Genomic DNA, 18,870 nt, shown 5'->3' with positions numbered 1-18,870 from the left:
AACCTGTTGTGTTGACGAAAATAGACGCCTGTCTCAACCTGTTGTGTTGACGAAAATAGACACCTGTCTCAACCTGTTGTGTTGACGAAAATAGACGCCTGTCTCAACCTGTTGTGTTGACGAAAATAGACGCCTGTCTCAACCTGTTGTGTTGAGGGATTTTAAGCAAATAAACAGCCATGCTATTAATTCAAGTTTCACGGTATGTCCGTTTGGGATCAACAAGGGACATTAATATGCTGCTCCAATCTTGTGTCCATTTGACCTTGACAGCCCTCTACCTGTCCTGGTATATCTTTAGAATTCAGGAAGTAGGTTGAGTGTGTGTGTGCGCGTGTGAGAGAGACCTACTTCTCTGCTATTTTGGGTACCATTCATGCCCCCTCCGAGAGATGGAGGCTCTGTCTGGTTTTGTCCTGTCGAGGTGTTATAACAAGGTCTTTTTCAAGGTGTCCACACAACACACCACAGCCCTAGTTGGACCTGCTTCTCTGTCCTACCATTACAGGACTACAGAGGCAATATTGAAACCTTAACATTTGCAAAAGATGATATCAGTCCTTATAAGTTTTTATACAGCGCTTTCAGAAAGTATTCAAATCCCTTGACTTTTTCCACATTTTGTTGTTACAGCTTGAATTTAAAATTGATTAAATTTATATTTTCTTGTCACCAGCCTACACACAATACCCCATAATGTCAAAGGGGAATTCAGACTTTTTACATTTTAACAAATTCATAAAAAATTAAAAGCTGAAATGTATTGAGTCAATAAGTATTCAACCCCTTTGTTATGGAAAGCCTAAATAAGTTCAGGAGTAAGAATGTGCTGAACAAGTCACTTAATAAGTTGCATGGACTCACTCTGTGTGCAGTAATAGTGGTGAACATGATTTTTAATGACTACCTCATCTCTGTACACCACTCATACAATTGTCTATATAAGGTCCCTCAGTTGAGCATTGAATTTCAGACAGATTCAACCACCAGGGAGGTTTTCCAATGCCTCGCCAAGGTCACCTGTTGGTAAATGGGTAAAAAAAGAAGAAAAAAAAGCAGACATTGAATATCCCTTTGAGTATGGTGACGTTATTAATTACACTTTGGATGGTGTATCAATACATCCAGTCACTACAAAGATATAGCTGTCCTTCCTAACTCAGTTTCCGGAGAGGAAGGAAACTGCTCAGGGATTTCACCATGGGGAGGCCAATGGTGACTTTAAAACAGTTAGTTTCATGGCTGTGATAGGAGAAAACTGAGGATGGATCAACAACATTGTAGTTACTCCACAATACTAACCTAATTGACAGAGTGAAAAAAAGGAAGCCTGTACAGAATACAAATATTCCAAAACATGCATCCTCTTTGCAACAAGGTACTAAAGTAATACTGCAAAAAATGTGGCAAAGCAATTCAGTTTTTGTCCTGAATACAAAGTGATATGTTTGGGGCAAATCCAATACAACACATTACTGAGTACCACTCTATTTCAAGCATATTTCAAGCATAGTGCTGGCTGTTATGAGTATGCTTAAGGACTGGGCAATTTTTCAGGATAAATAATAAACGGAATGAAGCTAAGCACAGAGAAAATCCTAGAGGAAAACCTGGTTCAGTCTGCTTTCCACCAGACACTGGGAGATGAATTCACCTTTTAGCAGGACAATAACCTAAAATACAAGGCCACATCTACATCGGAGTTCCTTACCAAGAAGACTGTGAATGTTCCTGAGTGGCCGAGTTACAGTTTTGACTTAAATCTACGGCAAGACCTGAAAATGGTTGTCTAGCGATGATCAACAACCAATTTGACAGAGCTTGAAGAATTTTTAAAATAATAATGGGCAAATGTTGCACAATCCAGGTGTGGAAAGCTCTTAGAGGCTTACCCAGAAAGACTCACAGATGTAATCACTTCCAACGGTGCTTCTACAAAGTATTGACTCAGGGGTGTGAGTACTTAAGTAAATGAGAGATGTCTGTATTTCATTTTCAAAAGTTTCAAAAAATGTTTTGGCTTTGTCATTATGGGTTATTGTGTGTAGATGGGTGAGAAAACAAATTTATTTAATACATTTTTATTTCCGGCTGTAACACAACAACATGTGGAATAATTTAAGGGATATGAATACTTTCTGAAGGCACGGTATATTTATATGTGCATACATGTATTTATATTAGTCCTGAAAGTGCTTTATAGTGTAGGGACTCACCCCATCTATGTGTAGCGCCCCTCTGGGTGATGCACGGCAGCCATTTTGGCTCTTGAACGCTCACCGCACAATGAAAGTGGTTGATTGTGCCATTGACATATGAAATGTCTCTCTCACCTTTCACAGAGGGGAACTGTTCAGCTCACCCTCACAGCAGAAAAGCTCCCAAAAACCCTCCATCCCCTCTCCCTCCCTGGAATGCATCAGCCTCCCCAACAGCCAATCCGAGCCCCTCTCCAGCCCCCGCCAGGAAGTGAAGCGTACGTTGCCATTGGGGCTCAGAGAGAAGGAGCCTCCTGCTGAACCATCCACCCCAGGCCGTCCAGCAGTGAAAACACCACAAAAAGGCACCGCAGCTGGGGACAGAGAGCCGTGTGGGCCCCCGGAGCCATCCACACCCACCAGAGCCGTTGCCATCAAACAGAGGTCCGTGTCCCAGCAGACAAGCTTTGACAACACCATCTCTCCCAGTTCACCCAGTAAGGTAAGAGCCACTGGGTAAGCTACAAGGATATGGTTGATCATATTGCAAGGGAATAGAAAGAGATGAGATTCCTGTCTGTTATTCTTCTAGCCTAACTGCCATTTCCCTCCCTCGTTCTCTCTTTTTCTTTTCATCAACCTTGCTTGTCTCATGTTCTCCTGTTTTGTTGTTTCTCTCTCACTCCCTTCATCCACATTGCCTGTCTCATGTCCTGCTGTTTTGTCGTCCCCCTCCCTCTTTCTTACTCTCTTCATCCAACCTTGCTTGTCTCATGTGTCCTTTTGCTTCCTCCTCTCTCCCTCTAGCTTTGTCAGAGAGTGGCGTCTCAGCAGACCAGTTTTGAAGCGGCTGGCCCCAGGTCTCCAGCAGCCAGCGTAAGGGTCCTTAGTTACCTCACAACTCCTGTCCTTCTTACAATGTCAAAATGGAACAATAATAACCGAATAATGTCCGAATAACAGAAACAAACCATTGTCCCTTCTGCTAGCCCCTACCCCTTAACGGTTAGCAGATCAAGATTGGCGTCCTGTTTGAAATTAAATTCATAAATTGACAATTGCTTATTGTATTTTATGATTTTATCTCTGACAGAATATAAAACTGGAGTGACCTTGTAGCAGATCAAGGGCTGAATGTATCAAACGTCTCAGGGGTGCTGATCTAGGATCAGGTCCAACCTGCCCATGTAATCTTATTCATTATGATCTCTGAGGCACAACTGATGCTAGATCAGCACTTCTGCACTGAGATACTTGATACATACAGCCCCTGATAGGTGTAAGCGAAGAACGTGTTCTGAGGGTCTAGGGTTAACTCCACCCCCTTCTGTGTGACAGGGCGAGCCAGAGACCCCACCCTCGAGGGCAGCCGCTGGTCCCGCCCATCGCAGACACGTGCGGACCATTCAGGAAGTGCGGACGACGGTCACACGCATCATCACAGACGTGTACTACGAGGACGGGAGAGAGGTGGACCGTAAGGTCACTGAGGTGGGGACCAAGCCATTTAGCTCATAGACCTTTCAACTCTTTCTTTTTGTCATTAATTACGCCTCACTGTTGGTGTGTGTGTGCGCGTGCGTGCGTGTTCCTTCTTTCTCTTCCTCAGGAGTCGGAGGAGCCGGTGGTGGACAGCCGTGTGTTGGACAGCGACATCTCTCCGTGTCGCACCGGCAGCTCCATGACCTCCGGTGACCTGGGTGATGTCAGCTCTCTGTCCTCCAAAGCTTCCAGCCAGCAGCACAGCTCCGGGGGCACCAGCATAGTCACGGGCCCTGCCCAGAGGGGCCCCGACTTTATCATGCCGCCCAGCCGAGGGGCCAAGTCTGCCAGGTACTGTAATGGATATGGGTTTGAATTGGATTATAATTTTTTTTAAATGATGCATGCAGTTCATTTCCTGATCTGAATTTACCTTTTCCGTCTAGTTTCTGCCTTCTTGTAATGAGTGGCCCTCAGTCGTCTGTAACATGATCTATATCCATGCTCGAACACTTTCTTGGGCTTAATCTCTGTTGTCTTCGCACGCACATTTTCACACCTGTCAACAACACAAACATCAGAGAAACAAAATAATTCCTATACTAAACAAGGGTTCAGTATCTAAGTACCCTCTTACCATAGAAATATAATTACTAGAAGTGACATTCTATGTCTATGCTTTTAACCACTCTTACGTGTTGACAGGTATGCATGCATATGTCAGTCTTTGACTTTGTCCACTGTCTCCGTCACAACCCCCCAACCCAACACCCAGATAAGTTATTCTAAGATCCCCCTCTCAACACCTATGGTAAGGCCCTATCCACAACTGCTCCCCTAGATGGACTAACCCAAATGGTCACAATAGGGGTGTCCATCAGCTGCCCCATTTCTGCTGTACGGATTGTCCTTCTCTTGGTAGAACTTGGCCTGTGCATAGATCTAGGATCAGCTAACCCTCCCCCAACCCTAACCTCAACCATCATGAGGAAAAACATAAAACTGACCTTAGTTCAGCTTTTATGGGAAGATTCATCCTTCTCTGTCCCTCTCTTCTCTGTCTGCAGCCCCAGGAGGGGGAGTGGGCCGCAGCAGAGGGGCCACAGGGGTCAAACGGCAGGGTCAGAGTTCATGGGGGAGAGAGTTCAAGGACTCCATGGGTCGCGGGCCTTCACCCCATTGACGCCCCGCGGAAGAGCCAGGAGGGGCAGACCTCCGTCCCGCTCACCCCTGTCCAGGTGAGCCCTGTCTAGGGAGGCCACTGGAGCTGTAGTGGGTCAGAGTTTCAGAAACACCTAGTGACATCATCAAAAGCAGACATTAGGTGCATGAACAAACACAACTACATCCACGCCAGCACGTACGTAGCCAATTGTGCCTTCCCAAAATAGTAATGCAACGCGATTCAGCTGGTGTGCAACACATGGACGCATGGGAGTTGGTTGCTTCCCGACATCATTCAGCGTTCTAAAACATGTGTAGGTGCGTGTACATTTTTTCCAACCTTTAGGCTTCCATTTTGAAAACAAGTCAACCTGAGATAGTTTAATGAAACCTTAGCATCGAGTACAGAAATGGAGAATTTAGGGTTCCTAGTTTTAGAACAAGGATCATCCATCCTGCTGTTTCTAGAGAGCTGCAGTACCGCAGGTATTTGTTCCAGACCAGTGTTACTGTCTCTCCAATCCCACACTGTCCCTGCTGACATTATCCTTTTCCTGTCTTCACTAATCATCTCAATGCAGCACAGCTGTCTCCTTTTCCTGTCTTCGCTAATCATCTCAATGTAACACAGCTGTCTCCTTTTCCTGTCTTCGCTAATCATCTCAATGTAACACAGCTGTCTCCTTTTCCTGTCTTCACTAATCATCTCAATGCAGCACAGCTGTCTCCTTTTCCTGTCTTCACTAATCATCTCAATGCAACACAGCTGTCTCCTTTTCCTGTCTTCACTAATCATCTCAATGCAGCACAGCTGTCTCCTTGTCCTGTCTTCACTAATCATCTCAATGCAACACAGCTGTCTCCTTTTCCTGTCTTCGCTAATCATCTCAATGTAACACAGCTGTCTCCTTTTCCTGTCTTCGCTAATCATCTCAATGCAGCACAGCTGTCTCCTTTTCCTGTCTTCGCTAATCATCTCAATGCAGCACAGCTGTCTCCTTTTCCTGTCTTCACTAATCATCTCAATGCAACACAGCTGTCTCCTTTTCCTGTCTTCACTAATCATCTCAATGTAGCACAGCTGTCTCCTTTTCCTGTCTTCGCTAATCATCTCAATGTAACACAGCTGTCTCTTTTTCCTGTCTTCGCTAATCATCTCAATGTAGCACAGCTGTCTCCTTTTCCTGTCTTCACTAATCATCTCAATGTAACACAGCTGTCTCTTTTTCCTGTCTTCACTAATCATCTCAATGCAACACAGCTGTCCCTGTCTAACATGTATGTTTCTTATTGACTATAAGGAACCCAAACTTTAAAGCACTACTGGAATAAATATACAGTATATAGAACATGACTGGTCTGTTCCGCTGGAGGAGTAACACTGATCTATTCTTTACATAACGTTTCTAAACATATCTGTCTGTAATGTTCAAAATGTTGATGGTGCTCTTTGTCCTATTGACTCTCCCAGGGGTGCCGGCGTCCCGCGTGCCAATGCCCGCGGCCAACCCCTGTCCTCCTCCGAGGATGAGTCCTACACCCGCCTGTGTCCCACCCCGCGCATCCCAGAGAGCCCAGCGGTCCCCAGCCACTCCTCCACGTCTCTCCTCACCACCACTTCCCAAGATGAAGTCAGCCCAGCTGGGAGCAGCTTCGTGGGGCTTCGCGTGGTGGCCAAGTGGTCCAGCAATGGCTACTTCTACTCAGGCCGCATCACCAAGGACCTGGGCGAGGGGCGTTACCGGCTGCTCTTCGATGACAGCTATGAGTGCGAGGTCACGGGCAAGGACATCCTGCTGTGCGACCCCATCCCCCTGAACACTGAGGTCACGGCACTGCTGGAGGACGAGTACTTCAGCACAGGTGATTCCGCGTTCAAAACAACTGGGAACTCTGAAAAATATGAGGTCAAATCATGACGTCAGTGATCTTCAGGTCGGAAAGTCGGAGCTCTAGAAAGAGACCTGAGTTCCTGAGTTGGAATGACCGTTCAAATCCATTTTTCCCAGTCCAAGCTCGTTTTTTTCCCTCGTTCCCAGTTGTTTTGAACGCAGCATGAGAAGGGGAAGAGAGAGGACAGATTGTTTACACTCCCAAAGTTTCCACTTGAACAATCCCTGACATGGATTTAAAAGCATATGATTGGTTTGGTGTTTTGGTGCTCCGGCACATTGGTGACCCTGACTCTACAAATGTAATGGATCTTCAGTGGAGTGTTAACATCAGTGTACTGTAGTCTCTCTTCAATTGACTGTTGTTTTTCTCCATGTAGCTGATATGATGCAAATTTGACTGCTTTTCAACCCTTCTCTGTCTTTGCCTTGTCTCCCCAGGTCGAGTGAAGGACTACAAGAAGGAGGGCGAGGACTTGTTCTACAGTGTGGAGAAGCAGGGCCAGACTACAGCCACTACAGCTGTAGAGAGGGAGGGTCAGACTACAGCCACTACAGCTGTAGAGAGGGAGGGCCAGACTACAGCCACTACAGCTGTAGAGAGGGAGGGCCAGACTACAGCCACTACAGCTGTAGAGATGCAGTGGTACAGCCGCAGTTCTGTCATCCTGACCATGGAGCAGGGCAACAGGCTGAGAGAACAGTACGGCCTGGGGCCCTACGAGCCTGTCACACCCCTGGCCAAGGCCTCTGACATCAGCCTGGGTAAGACGACCACAAAGCTTTGAGGATTGACTGAGTGAGAACCATATAGCCGTGCCCTGGCGAGAACCACAAGTACCCTTTCCACACTGAGCTGAGCTGTACTGCACTGGCCTGGTTACGCTAACACAATATTTGCTAGAACTCTTCTGGAAAGGACAATGTGAAACTAAATGATTGGACCTAGCACAGTAGCATCCCACTGCTGGCTTGCTTCTGGAGCTAAGCAGGGTTGGTCCTGGGTGGTCCCTGGATGGGAGACCAGATGCTGCTGGAAGTGGTGTTGGAGGGCCAGTAGGAGGCACTCTTTTCTCTGGTCTAACAAAATAATAAAAAATATCCCAATGCCCCAGGGCAGTGATTGGGGACATTGCCCTGTGTAGGGTGCAGTTTTTCGGATGGGACGGTAAACGGGTGTCCTGACTCTCTGTGGTCACTAAAAGATCCCATTGCACTTATCGTAAGAGTAGGGGTGTTAACCCCGGTGTCCTGGCTAAATTCCCAATCTGACCCTCTGACCACCTAATCATCCCCAGCTTCCAATTGGCTCATTCATCTCCACTATTCCCCAGGTCATTGCTGTAAATGAGAATGTGTTTTCAGTCAACTTACCCGGTTAAATAAAAACAGTACAGTCTGGGTTGGCTTGGCATGATAATGTTAAAATGGTATAATGTAAGCACTGCCCAATAAGGAAATATATTACATTACTCTTAAGTTTGAGTTGAGTCATCTCTACGTTTCACATAGCTTGATAAAGACTCCCAAGTCTCTGTGAAAACCGTGATTCCTTCATACAGGAAGAATCTGCTAGAGTGTTTCATCAAACAGAAGTTGGGTTAAATGTTAGTGTCATTTCCGTGTCAAGTGTGATGACGTGTGACATTGCTGTGCCCGCCCCCACAGATTGAAGTAGAGATCTAATGAGTACATTGTATGGCGCTGTCCTCCACAGATAACCTGGTGGAGGGGAAGAGGAGACGCAGGGGGATCACAGGGGGGGCCAGCCCCCTCACCCCTGGCCCCTCTGGGAAGAGGAAGCTGATCAGCTCTGAGGACAGGGACAGGACTCCGGCTAAGCGAGGCCGCAGAGGGGGAGGGGGAGCCAGAGCCGGTACGGAGACCTAGTCACCCTAACCTTGACACCATACCTGAACCCTGACCCTACACCTAACCTCTGTGTCCAAGCCTGAATTCTCAACTGTAACCTCTAACATTTAGGTTCAACTTAAATGTCAACCCAAAACCTAAAATGCCTAACCTCAACCTCAGTCTTTTTAACACTAAGCCACAGCCCTAACCTCAACCCCAGTCTTTTTAATACTAAGCCACAGCCCTAACCTCAACCCCAGTCTTTTTAATACTAAGCCACAGCCCTAACCTCAACCCCAGTCTTTTTAACACTAAGCCACAGCCCTAACCTCAACCCCAGTCTTTTTAATACTAAGCCACAGCCCTAACCTCAACCCCAGTCTTTTTAATACTAAGCCACAGCCCTAACCTCAACCCAAGTCTTTTTAATACTAAGCCACAGCCCTAACCTCAACCCCAGTCTTTTTAATACTAAGCCACAGCCCTAACCTCAACCCCAGTCTTTTTAATACTAAGCCACAGCCCTAACCTCAACCCCAGTCTTTTTAATACTAAGCCACAGCCCTAACCTCAACCCCAGTCTTTTTAATACTAAGCCACAGCCCTAACCTCAACCCCAGTCTTTTTAATACTAAGCCACAGCCCTAACCTCAACCCCAGTCTTTTTAATACTAAGCCACAGCCCTAACCTCAACCCCAGTCTTTTTAACACTAAGCCACAGCCCTAACCTCAACCCCAGTCTTTTTAATACTAAGCCACAGCCCTAACCTCAACCCCAGTCTTTTTAATACTAAGCCACAGCCCTAACCTCAACCCCAGTCTTTTTAATACTAAGCCACAGCCCTAACCTCAACCCCAGTCTTTTTAATACTAAGCCACAGCCCTAACCTCAACCCCAGTCTTTTTAATACTAAGCCACAGCCCTAACCTCAACCCCAGTCTTTTTAATACTAAGCCACAGCCCTAACCTCAACCCCAGTCTTTTTAATACTAAGCCACAGCCCTAACCTCAACCCCAGTCTTTTTAATACTAAGCCACAGCCCTAACCTCAACCCCAGTCTTTTTAATACTAAGCCACAGCCCTAACCTCAACCCCAGTCTTTTTAACACTAAGCCACAGCCCTAACCTCAACCCCAGTCTATTTAACACTAAGTCACAGCCCTAACCTCAACCCCAGTCTTTTTAATACTAAGCCACAGCCCTAACCTCAACCCCAGTCTTTTTAATACTAAGCCACAGCCCTAACCTCAACCCCAGTCTATTTAACACTAAGCCACAGCCCTAACCTCAACCCCAGTATGTAACACTAAGCCACAGCCCTAACCTCAACCTCAGAGCATAGATCACTGAGCAAACCGCACAGACCTGACCCCAGAACAGTGGACTGACAGCCCTGGTGATGGTTTGGATAGGTGGAGGCATTTTATACATTCTAGAAATGTATTTCTATATTGATTAACATAATTGGTCTCAGTGGGGTGCAGAATTTTTAGACTGCTGCAATGTACATTTTAACTATTAATACAATTGGTTTTAGTCAGTATTGGTAGTTTTTAATTCTGAATGTAATTATGAACTATAAGAGCAGGGCACACATTGAAAATGTAATGTTTTTTTTAACATAAACCTTTTTTAATAAAGATTTGGATATTTGAAATGACTTTCTGTAAAGAGCATTCTTAGTATTGCTAGCTCTCTATAGAGATTACAGTATATAACCAGTCATAAAGCCGTTGAGTTTGTATTCAGACCCACAGACATTTTTGACTGCCACAGTGCACTGCAACCACCACCCTCCTTATAATATAATAATATATGCCATTTAGCAGACGCTTTTATCCAAAGCCACTTAGTCGTGCGTGCATACTGCATACATTTTACGTACGGGGTGGCAGGTAGCCTGGTGGTTAGTGTTGGACTAATAACCGAAAGGTTGCAAGATCGAATCCCTGAGCTGACAAGGTAAAAATCTGTCGTTCTGCCCATGAACAAGGCAGTTAACCCACTGTTCCTAGGCCGTCATTGTAAATAAGAATTTGTTATTAACTGACTTTCCTAGTTAAATAAAAGGTTAAATAAAAATCTATATATTTTTTAAAACGGGTGGTCCTGGGAATTGAAACCACTATCCTGGCGTTGCAAGTGCCATGCTTTACCAACGGAGCGACAGAGGACCTTAGGCTGAGTTGGTATGTGAATAACTACTAATAGACTTGGTGTTGGTCCACATGTGTGAAGGAAACAGGTAAAGGTGTGTTTTTATATTATCCACTGGATATTTGCTTAGAGGGGTGTCTTTCCATAAACCTTTCCCCCCTTTGAACCACGCACGGATCCCAGAAACCTGTTTTGAGTGACGGCAGACAATGTTTCATGACATTGAGAGAAGTGTCAAGTCAAACCTGTTTTCCTTTAGTTGTTTGAAGGGCTGAACCTCATGTTTTACAGCACCGGTGGGGTTTGTGTTCTTCCTCAGTCTGTTATGAAGCTCTTTTTCTTCATAGACCTTTTCTTTCTTGAAATACATCATTCCAGCTGTTTCATTGGTGTTTCTAATTTCTGCTGTCTCTATTTCTCTCATTTCTCTCTCTGTGTATGTGTCTGATTGGGTGTCTGTATGTGTCCATCCATTCATGTCTCTCCACAGGTCAGCGGGTTGGTGTGTGTAACACCTCAGGCAGTGGCACCGACCTGCCCTGGGACCATAGTGACCTGGCGGAGACTCACGGCCCGCTGCCCCAGAGTGCATCTCTCTTCCTGGGCTTTGCCTTCATGCTGACCGCATCATCAGAGAGCGACCGCCAGACCAACCAGCCAATAAGCGATGGCGAGGAGGGTGAGAAGGCTATGGCCCAATCCCAAATCTACCCCTAAACCCTACGTCCTTGTGAAGATGGGAGAGGATTTGATTGGTATAGGCCAGATGGAGTTTCACCATATTGCTTATCAGAGGACAGGGTGGAGGTACAGTACTATCAAATTGCAAACACCTCTCAAATCCAGTCAGATCTCCACGTGCATAAAGCATAGGGTCTAGGGGTCGATTCTGGATGGGACCCTTGTGTAGTCCCAGACAGTGGAACACCCCTTAAAGGGATAGTTCATTCCAGTTTTCAAATGATACATTGTCTTTTGGGGGTGCACAACATTGAAATCTTTGACTTTTTGGGGGAGACCCACATTTATATTTTAATTATTATGGGGTCTCTAAATTGTTGTCCATTCCAATATTAAAGTTTGACAGATATTCATAAATCGGCGGAATCCTAACTTTGAGACTTTGGTGTTAATAATTAATTGATGTCAATGGGAAACTTGCAAGAAAAAATGTACCGAGCGTGTGGATCTCAAGTAAGAATTCTGCCCAGGAATCTGGTTAGTTTTAGGCAAAGGTCTTCCACAGTGATCTGTGCAGCCTCAATGAAATGTATTTAATTAATTTAAGACACACCGACATCCTTTTTTTGTTTATCTAAATATCTCTCTATGATTGTGTATGTTATGTTTTATGTTGTCCTTTCCCTCCAATAGAGTATGTGCAGACGGCCCCCTATCACAAACGCTACACTGAGACCCAGCTGGAGGCCGGAGCAGGCTTCATCCTCCACGACTTCAATGAGGAACAGGTGACATGGAACACCCATAGAATTACTAGAAGGGACAAAGCCTCTCATTTCACTGCAATTCTATTTCTATGAGCACACTTCTACAGCCATGTCAGTTCTCATGGGATATGGAGAGAGAAGCGACAGTAGGGAGGCATTACTTTATGTAGGCACACTACATCCTCTGCACCTACAGTTGAAGTTGGAAGTTTACATACACTTAGGTTGGAGTCATTAAAACTTGTTTTTCAACCACACCACAAATTTCTTGTTAACAAACTATAGTTTTGGCAAATCGGTTAGGACATCGACTTTGTGCATGACACAAGTAATTTTTCCAACAATTGTTTACAGACAAATTATTTCACTTATTCACTGTATCACAATTCCAGTGGGTCAGAAGTTTACATACACTAAGTTGACTGTGCATTTAAACAGCTTGGAAAATTCCAGAAAATGATGTCATGGCTTTAGAAGCTTCTTATAGGCTAATTGACATAATTTGAGTCAATTGGAGGTGTACCTGTGGATGTATTTCAAGGCCTACCTTCAAACTCAGTGCCTCTTTGCTTGACATCATGGGGAAATCAAAAGAAATCAGCAAAGACCTCAGAAGAAAAAAAATTGTCGACCTCCACAAATCTGGTTCATCCTTGGGAGCAATTTCTGCCTGAAGGTACCACGTTCATCTGTACAAACAATAGTACGCAAGTATAAACACCATGGGACCACGCAGCCGTCATACCGCTCAGGAAGGAGACGTGTTCTGTCTTCTAGAGATGAACGTACTTTGGTGAGAGAAGTGCAAATCAATCCCAGAACAACAGCAAAGGACCTTGTGAAGATGCTGGAGGAAACGGGTACAAAAGTATCTATATCCACATTAAAACGAGCCCTATATCGACATAACCTGAAAGGCCGCTCAGCAAGGAAGAATGACTGGCCTCCCTGTGGCTCAGTTCGTAGAGTTGGTAGAGCATGGTGTTTGCAACGCCAGGGTTGTGGGTTCGATTCCCACGGGGGGCCAGTACAAAAAAAAAAAAAAATGAAATGTATGCATTCACTACTGTAAGTCGCTCTGGATAAGAGCATCTGCTAAATGACTAAAATGTAAATGTAAAAATGAAGAAGCCACTGCTCCAAAACTCCCATTAAAAAAAAGCCAGACTACGGTTTGCAACTGCATATGGGGAAAAAGATTGTACTTTTTAAAGAAATGTCCTCTGGTCTGATGAAACAAAAATATAACTGTTTGGCCATAATGACCATCATTATGTTAGGAGGAAAAAGGGGGAGGCTTGCAAGCCGAAGAACACCATCCCAACCGTGAAGCACGGGGGTGGCAGCATCATGTTGTGGGGGTGCTTTGCTGCAGGAGGGACTGGTGCACTTCACAAAATAGATGGCATCATGAGGCAGGAAAATTATGTGGATATATTGAAGCAACATCAAGACATCAGTCATGAAGTTAAAGCTTGGTCTCAAATAGGTCTTCCAAATGCTTGGGGTCATTGTCCATACTTCCAAAGTTGTGGCAAAAAATGCTTAAGGACAACAAAGTCAAGGTATTGGAGTGGCCATCACAATGCCCTGACCTCAATCCCATAGAAAATTTGTGGGCGGAACTGTAAAAGAGCGTGCGAGCAAGGAGGCCTACAAACCTGACTCAGTTACACCAGCTCTGTCAGGAGGAATGGGCCAAATTCCCCCAACTTATTGTGGGAAGCTTGTGGAAGGCTACCCGAAACGTTTGACCCAAGTTAAACAATTTAAAGGCAATACACTCAATTCGTTTTTGGTAGCATGTAAACTTCTGACCTACTGGGAATGTGATCAAATAAAAGCTGAAATAAATCATTTTCTCTACTATTATTCTGACATTTCACATTCTTAAAATAAAGTGGTGATCCTAACTGACCTAAGACTGGGATTTTTTACTAGGATTAAATGTCGGGAAAACTGAGTTAAATGTATTTGGCTAAGGTGTATGTAAACTTCTGACTTGAACTGTATGTCACAGGAGGTAGTGCACTTGCTCTGTAAACAAAGGGTCCCTGGTTCAAGTTCCATTTCAGCAGTTCTTCCCTCAATTGCTCCAGTAAAATAATGCAATGTTTAGCTTTTGTTCTACATATTCAATTTCTAATATTGCCCATCCTGAAGTGTCCCCTCTTGTGATTCCCTTCCTCCGCAGTGCAAGGCGGCCTATCAGAGCCTGCTGATCACCGACCAGCATAGCCGAACCAGGAAGTACCTGCTGTGTGTGGCCAGTGGCGTGCCGTGTGTGTCTCACATCTGGGTGAGGGACTGTTGCAAGGAGGGAAAGCTGCTCAACTACAGGAACTACCTGCTGCCCGCCGGAGTGGGCCCTGACGAGCGCATAGTGGAATGGTGGGGATTGTAGTTGTTTATATCCAAAAATTGTCAGACTACACCTGTCCCTATCATATCCACCTCTACGCAGACGACACCATTCTGTATACTTCTGGCCCTTCTTTGGACACTGTGTTAACAACCCTCCAGACAAGCTTCAATGCCATACAACTCTCCTTCCGTGGCCTCCAACTGCTCTTAAATACAAGTAAAACTAAATGCATGCTCTTCAACCGATCGCTGCCTGCACCTGCCGGCCCATCCAGCATCACTGCTCTGGACGGTTCTGACTTAGAATATGTGGACAACTACAAATACTTAGGTGTCTGGTTAGACTGTAAGCTCTCCTTCCAGACTCACATCAATCATCTCCAATCCAAAGTTAAATCTAGAATTGGCTTCCTATTTCGCAACAAAGCATCCTTTACTCATGCTGCCAAACATACCTTCGTAAAACTGACCATCCTACCGATCCTCGACTTCGGCGATGTCATTTACAAAATAGCCTCCAATACCCTACTCAATAAACTGGATGCAGTCTATCACAGTGCCATCTGTTTTGTCACCAAAGCCCCATATACTACCCACCACTGCGACCTGTACGCACTCGTTGGTTGGCCCTCGCTTCATACTCATCGCCAAACCCACTGGCTCCGGGTCATCTACAAGACCCTGCTAGGTAAAGCCCCACCTTATCTCAGCTCACTGGTCACCATAGCAGCACCCACCTGTAGCACGCGCTCCAGCAGGTATATCTCTCTGGTCATCCCCAAAGCCAATTCCTCCTTTGGCCGTCTCTCCTTCCAGTTCTCTGCTGCCAATGACTGGAACGAACTACAAAAATCTCTGAAACTGGAAACACTTATCTCCCTCACTAGCTTTAAGCACCAGCTGTCAGAGCAGCTCACAGATCACTGCACCTGTACATAGCCCATCTCTAATTTAGCCCAAACAACTACCTCTTCCCCTACTGTATTTATTTATTTATTTATTTAGCTCCTTTGCGCCCCATTATTTCTATTTCTACTTTGCACATTCATCCACTGCAAATCTACCATTCCTGTGTTTTACTTGCTATATTGTATTTACTTTGCCACCATGGCCTGTTTTGCCTTTACCTCCCTTATCTCACCTCATTTGCTCACATTGTATATAGACTTATTTTTCTACTGTATTATTGACTGTATGTTTGTTTTACTCCATGTGTAACTCTGTGTTGTTGTATGTGTCGAACTGCATTGCTTTATCTTGGCCAGGTCGCAATTGTAAATGAGAACTTGTTCTCAACTTGCCGACCTGGTTAAATAAAGGTGAAATAAAAAAATATATAGGAATATTAATGCAGGCACTTTAAGTCGGCCCTCTCAAGTGATACAAATGTAAACACTGGTAGTCTACTATTATAATGGCATCCACAGTCTATCAATCAAACACATTTTATAAAACCCTTTTAACAATAGCAGTTATCACAAAGTGCTTTACAGATACCCAGCCTAAAACCCCTAAGAGCAAGCAATGTACAAGCACAGTGGCTAGGAAAAACTTCCTGGAAAGGCAGGAACCTATGAAGAAACCAGGCTCTGAGGGGTGGCCAGTCCTCTTCTGGATGTACCAGGTTGAGATTTTAAGAGTACTTGTGCCAGATGTTGAACCGTTCCTAGATGACCAGCAGGTCAAAACAAATAACCACAGTGGCTATAGAGAGTGCAACACCTCAAGAGTCATGCATTCAAAGTGAACAAAACACTTCAAGAATGAATCTGGTGCTGAGGGGAATGCATTGAGTGCTTTTGTTTATTTTGATCAGGCATCCGCGCTGCAGCCCGTTTAAGGCCCTGCGGGTCCTGTTGGTATTTGAGGAGCCGGCGGAGCTGTGGTCTGAGCTGCTGATGATGAGTGGAGCTTCCTCTGTGAGACAGCACCAAGCAGAAAAGGACAGCTCTGGTATGTACAGTACAATACATGCTCGCCTGTCCCATTACTAATCATGATCTAGCACTGTGCTTGAAAATTAACTATCAAAAAACATGTTGGTGTGTCTGTATGGTAACACTTATTAACCCTGAAGGTCACGGGTTCAATCCACCTTTTCCACTTTCTGTTCTCCTGTGTTACACCCACCCCCTCTGTTTGTTACATTATTGTCAAGCTAATGTTTCTAATCTTGATCCCTACGCGACAAGTAGTTCAAGATGATCACTAGGTAACATTCTAGAGTAAAAGCCAAAAAGATGACCATGAGTAGAGACAAATGCATGTTCTGGATGTCTGCTTTCATAATGTGTCTTATGTTTGCGTTAACAGACATTCCTGTGGGCAAGTTTGACGTGGTGGTCACAGACCGCACCTGTCCGCCACTGGTTCTGAAGAGTGTGACATCACAGGAAGTACCCATGGTGTCGCCCGAGTGGCTAATCCACAGTCTGATCTGTGGGGAGCGCCTGGGATACCATAGCAACCCCCAATATCATCATGACTACACATCCTCATCCTAATCCTAATCCGAGCCTCCCTTCGCGCACAAAGGTTTATTGTAGGTAGAAGATGCCCTTATCCTCAGATCTGGGATCAGTTTCCCAACTCGCAATCATAACCATTGAGGGATGATACCTGACCCTGTGTCATTGCTTAGGAGCAACTTGTACCTACATACACACTGTCAACCATGTTAAATGTATTGTATCAGTTCTATTGCATGCTACTGTATATAGTTTTAACCTGTCTGTTTTTATGGAATAATAAACTGACTTTCATTTTAATGATGGTTTATTTGTCTGTTTCTTCATGAAAAGGCACACACATTAATAATACAGTATTTACAATGTATACAATAGGGTAAGTAACAGAGCTTGTATCTGATTGAAACAGCCTGTTCTCAAATCAGTTTGTGCTGTATAGCCAACTCATACAGAGCTGGGACCAGGCCAGAGGAACCATACTCTCTTCGTTTCAATGAATATTCTGTATCAAAGATGTTTCAGGACAATGGGGTTATGCAACAACATACTGATTTAAGTCCTTCCATCCGACTTGAAGATAAATGGTCTGGAATGCTTGTTACTCAAGACCTCATCTGGAAATCATCCTCCATTTTCTCTCCCAATCAGAAACTGCGAATGAAGGCAAAATACAGGTATCAGTTTTGAGGGGTGTGTAGGGTTAAGTTCCCCCTAGACGCTGATCTTGGGTCAGTTTTGCATTTTCCCCACCAGAGCCGGGCAGCCCGATACCCTCACTACGCAAATTGTGCATGGGCCCCGCCTTCCCCTCGTGTCAAAGCGGGTGTCAATGTTTACAACTTGGATGAGAGGATGAAGTGGAACCATCCTTCTGGTCACGAAAGGAGAAAACACCATGAGTGAATTGCGGGATCAGCAATCAGGTAAACTTGTGTGCTCTCCTCCAAGTTTCATGTCAGCAAATAACAGTAACGTTAAGTTGATGTGCATCTCTCTCTGTCTGTCTTGCTAACCTTGCTGGGCAGTGCATCATTTTAAAACAAGACAATGATTATCTAGTCTCTCAGTTAAGGTTACAACTCTGGACTAATGCAAGATGGAAAGCAATAGATTGACATTGACTATTGATGTGTATATTGGAATTTAAAAGTTGATTAGCTAGGCATACTGGGCAATATGGATGCACATCTCTCAGTAATAATAACCAAGTATTTAGCCAAGCCATAGTATAAATAGTATTTTATATTTAAAAAAATTTATAAAAAGGAAATCTGGGGAATCCGGTTTGAATGGGCCTGATGCCGCTGATAAAATTAATAATAGTATTGTTATCTATAATTTACAGGTGCTATGCTTAAGTTTGTCAGTAGAGGAGATGCTGGATCATCAGCCTGGACAAGCACAGACTCAGTTGATCCACATCCAGCCTCAGCCAGAATTAACAAACCCAGTACAGCCGTCTTCAGCAAATACTGACCCAGTACAGCCGTCCTCAGTAAGTACTAACACAGACCCAGTACAGCCGTCTTCAGCAAACACTGACCCAGTACAGCCGTCCTCAGTAAGTACTAACACAGACCCAGTATAGCCGTCCTCAGCAAGTACTAACACAGACCCAGTATAGCCGTCCTCAGCAAGTACTAACACAGACCCAGTACAGCCGTCCTCAGTAAGTACCAACACAGACCCAGTACAGCCGTCCTCAGTAAGTACCAACACAGACCCAGTACAGCCGTCTTCAGCAAATACTAACACAGACCCAGTACAGCCGTCTTCAGCAAATACTAACACAGACCCAGTACAGCCGTCTTCAGCAAGTACCAACACAGACCCAGTACAG

At 44.8% G+C, this 18,870-nt stretch overlaps 1 protein-coding gene, 1 long non-coding RNA gene and 1 pseudogene across 9 annotated transcripts in view; 1 reads left to right on the top strand and 2 right to left on the bottom strand.

Annotated features, from left to right (window-relative positions):
• Positions 1-17,330, top strand: part of LOC115166925 (TP53-binding protein 1) — a 43,123-nt gene extending 25,793 nt beyond the window's left edge. For 7 of the 8 annotated variants that reach the window (XM_029720860.1, XM_029720862.1, XM_029720861.1 and 4 more), the window contains 13 exons: positions 2,343-2,700; positions 3,006-3,074; positions 3,537-3,689; positions 3,808-4,031; positions 4,748-4,918; positions 6,316-6,707; positions 7,178-7,501; positions 8,454-8,612; positions 11,241-11,429; positions 12,125-12,219; positions 14,393-14,589; positions 16,379-16,515; positions 16,876-17,330. In XM_029720860.1, the coding sequence (XP_029576720.1) occupies positions 2,343-2,700; positions 3,006-3,074; positions 3,537-3,689; positions 3,808-4,031; positions 4,748-4,918; positions 6,316-6,707; positions 7,178-7,501; positions 8,454-8,612; positions 11,241-11,429; positions 12,125-12,219; positions 14,393-14,589; positions 16,379-16,515; positions 16,876-17,066 (2,659 nt within the window). In that variant the 3' untranslated portion in view covers positions 17,067-17,330. The remainder of the gene's footprint in view (positions 1-2,342; positions 2,701-3,005; positions 3,075-3,536; positions 3,690-3,807; positions 4,032-4,747; positions 4,919-6,315; positions 6,708-7,177; positions 7,502-8,453; positions 8,613-11,240; positions 11,430-12,124; positions 12,220-14,392; positions 14,590-16,378; positions 16,516-16,875) is intronic. The other variant, XM_029720864.1, reaches the window with a different exon arrangement.
• Positions 2,828-4,773, bottom strand: LOC115166929 (uncharacterized). Its single transcript, XR_003870389.1, has 3 exons — positions 4,688-4,773; positions 4,114-4,239; positions 2,828-4,034 (listed from the first exon to the last, which is right to left on the bottom strand). It is a non-coding gene; the product is annotated as an uncharacterized LOC115166929 (long non-coding RNA).
• LOC115166926 (gamma-tubulin complex component 4-like) overlaps positions 17,320-18,870 on the bottom strand; it is a 23,721-nt pseudogene continuing 22,170 nt past the window's right edge.

The sequence above is a fragment of the Salmo trutta genome, chromosome 29, assembly GCF_901001165.1.
Source record: "Salmo trutta chromosome 29, fSalTru1.1, whole genome shotgun sequence".
Classification (NCBI taxonomy): Eukaryota; Metazoa; Chordata; class Actinopteri; order Salmoniformes; family Salmonidae; genus Salmo; species Salmo trutta.
The sequence above is the reverse complement of the archived record's forward strand: the minus strand, read 5'-3'. Positions and strand labels throughout refer to the sequence as shown.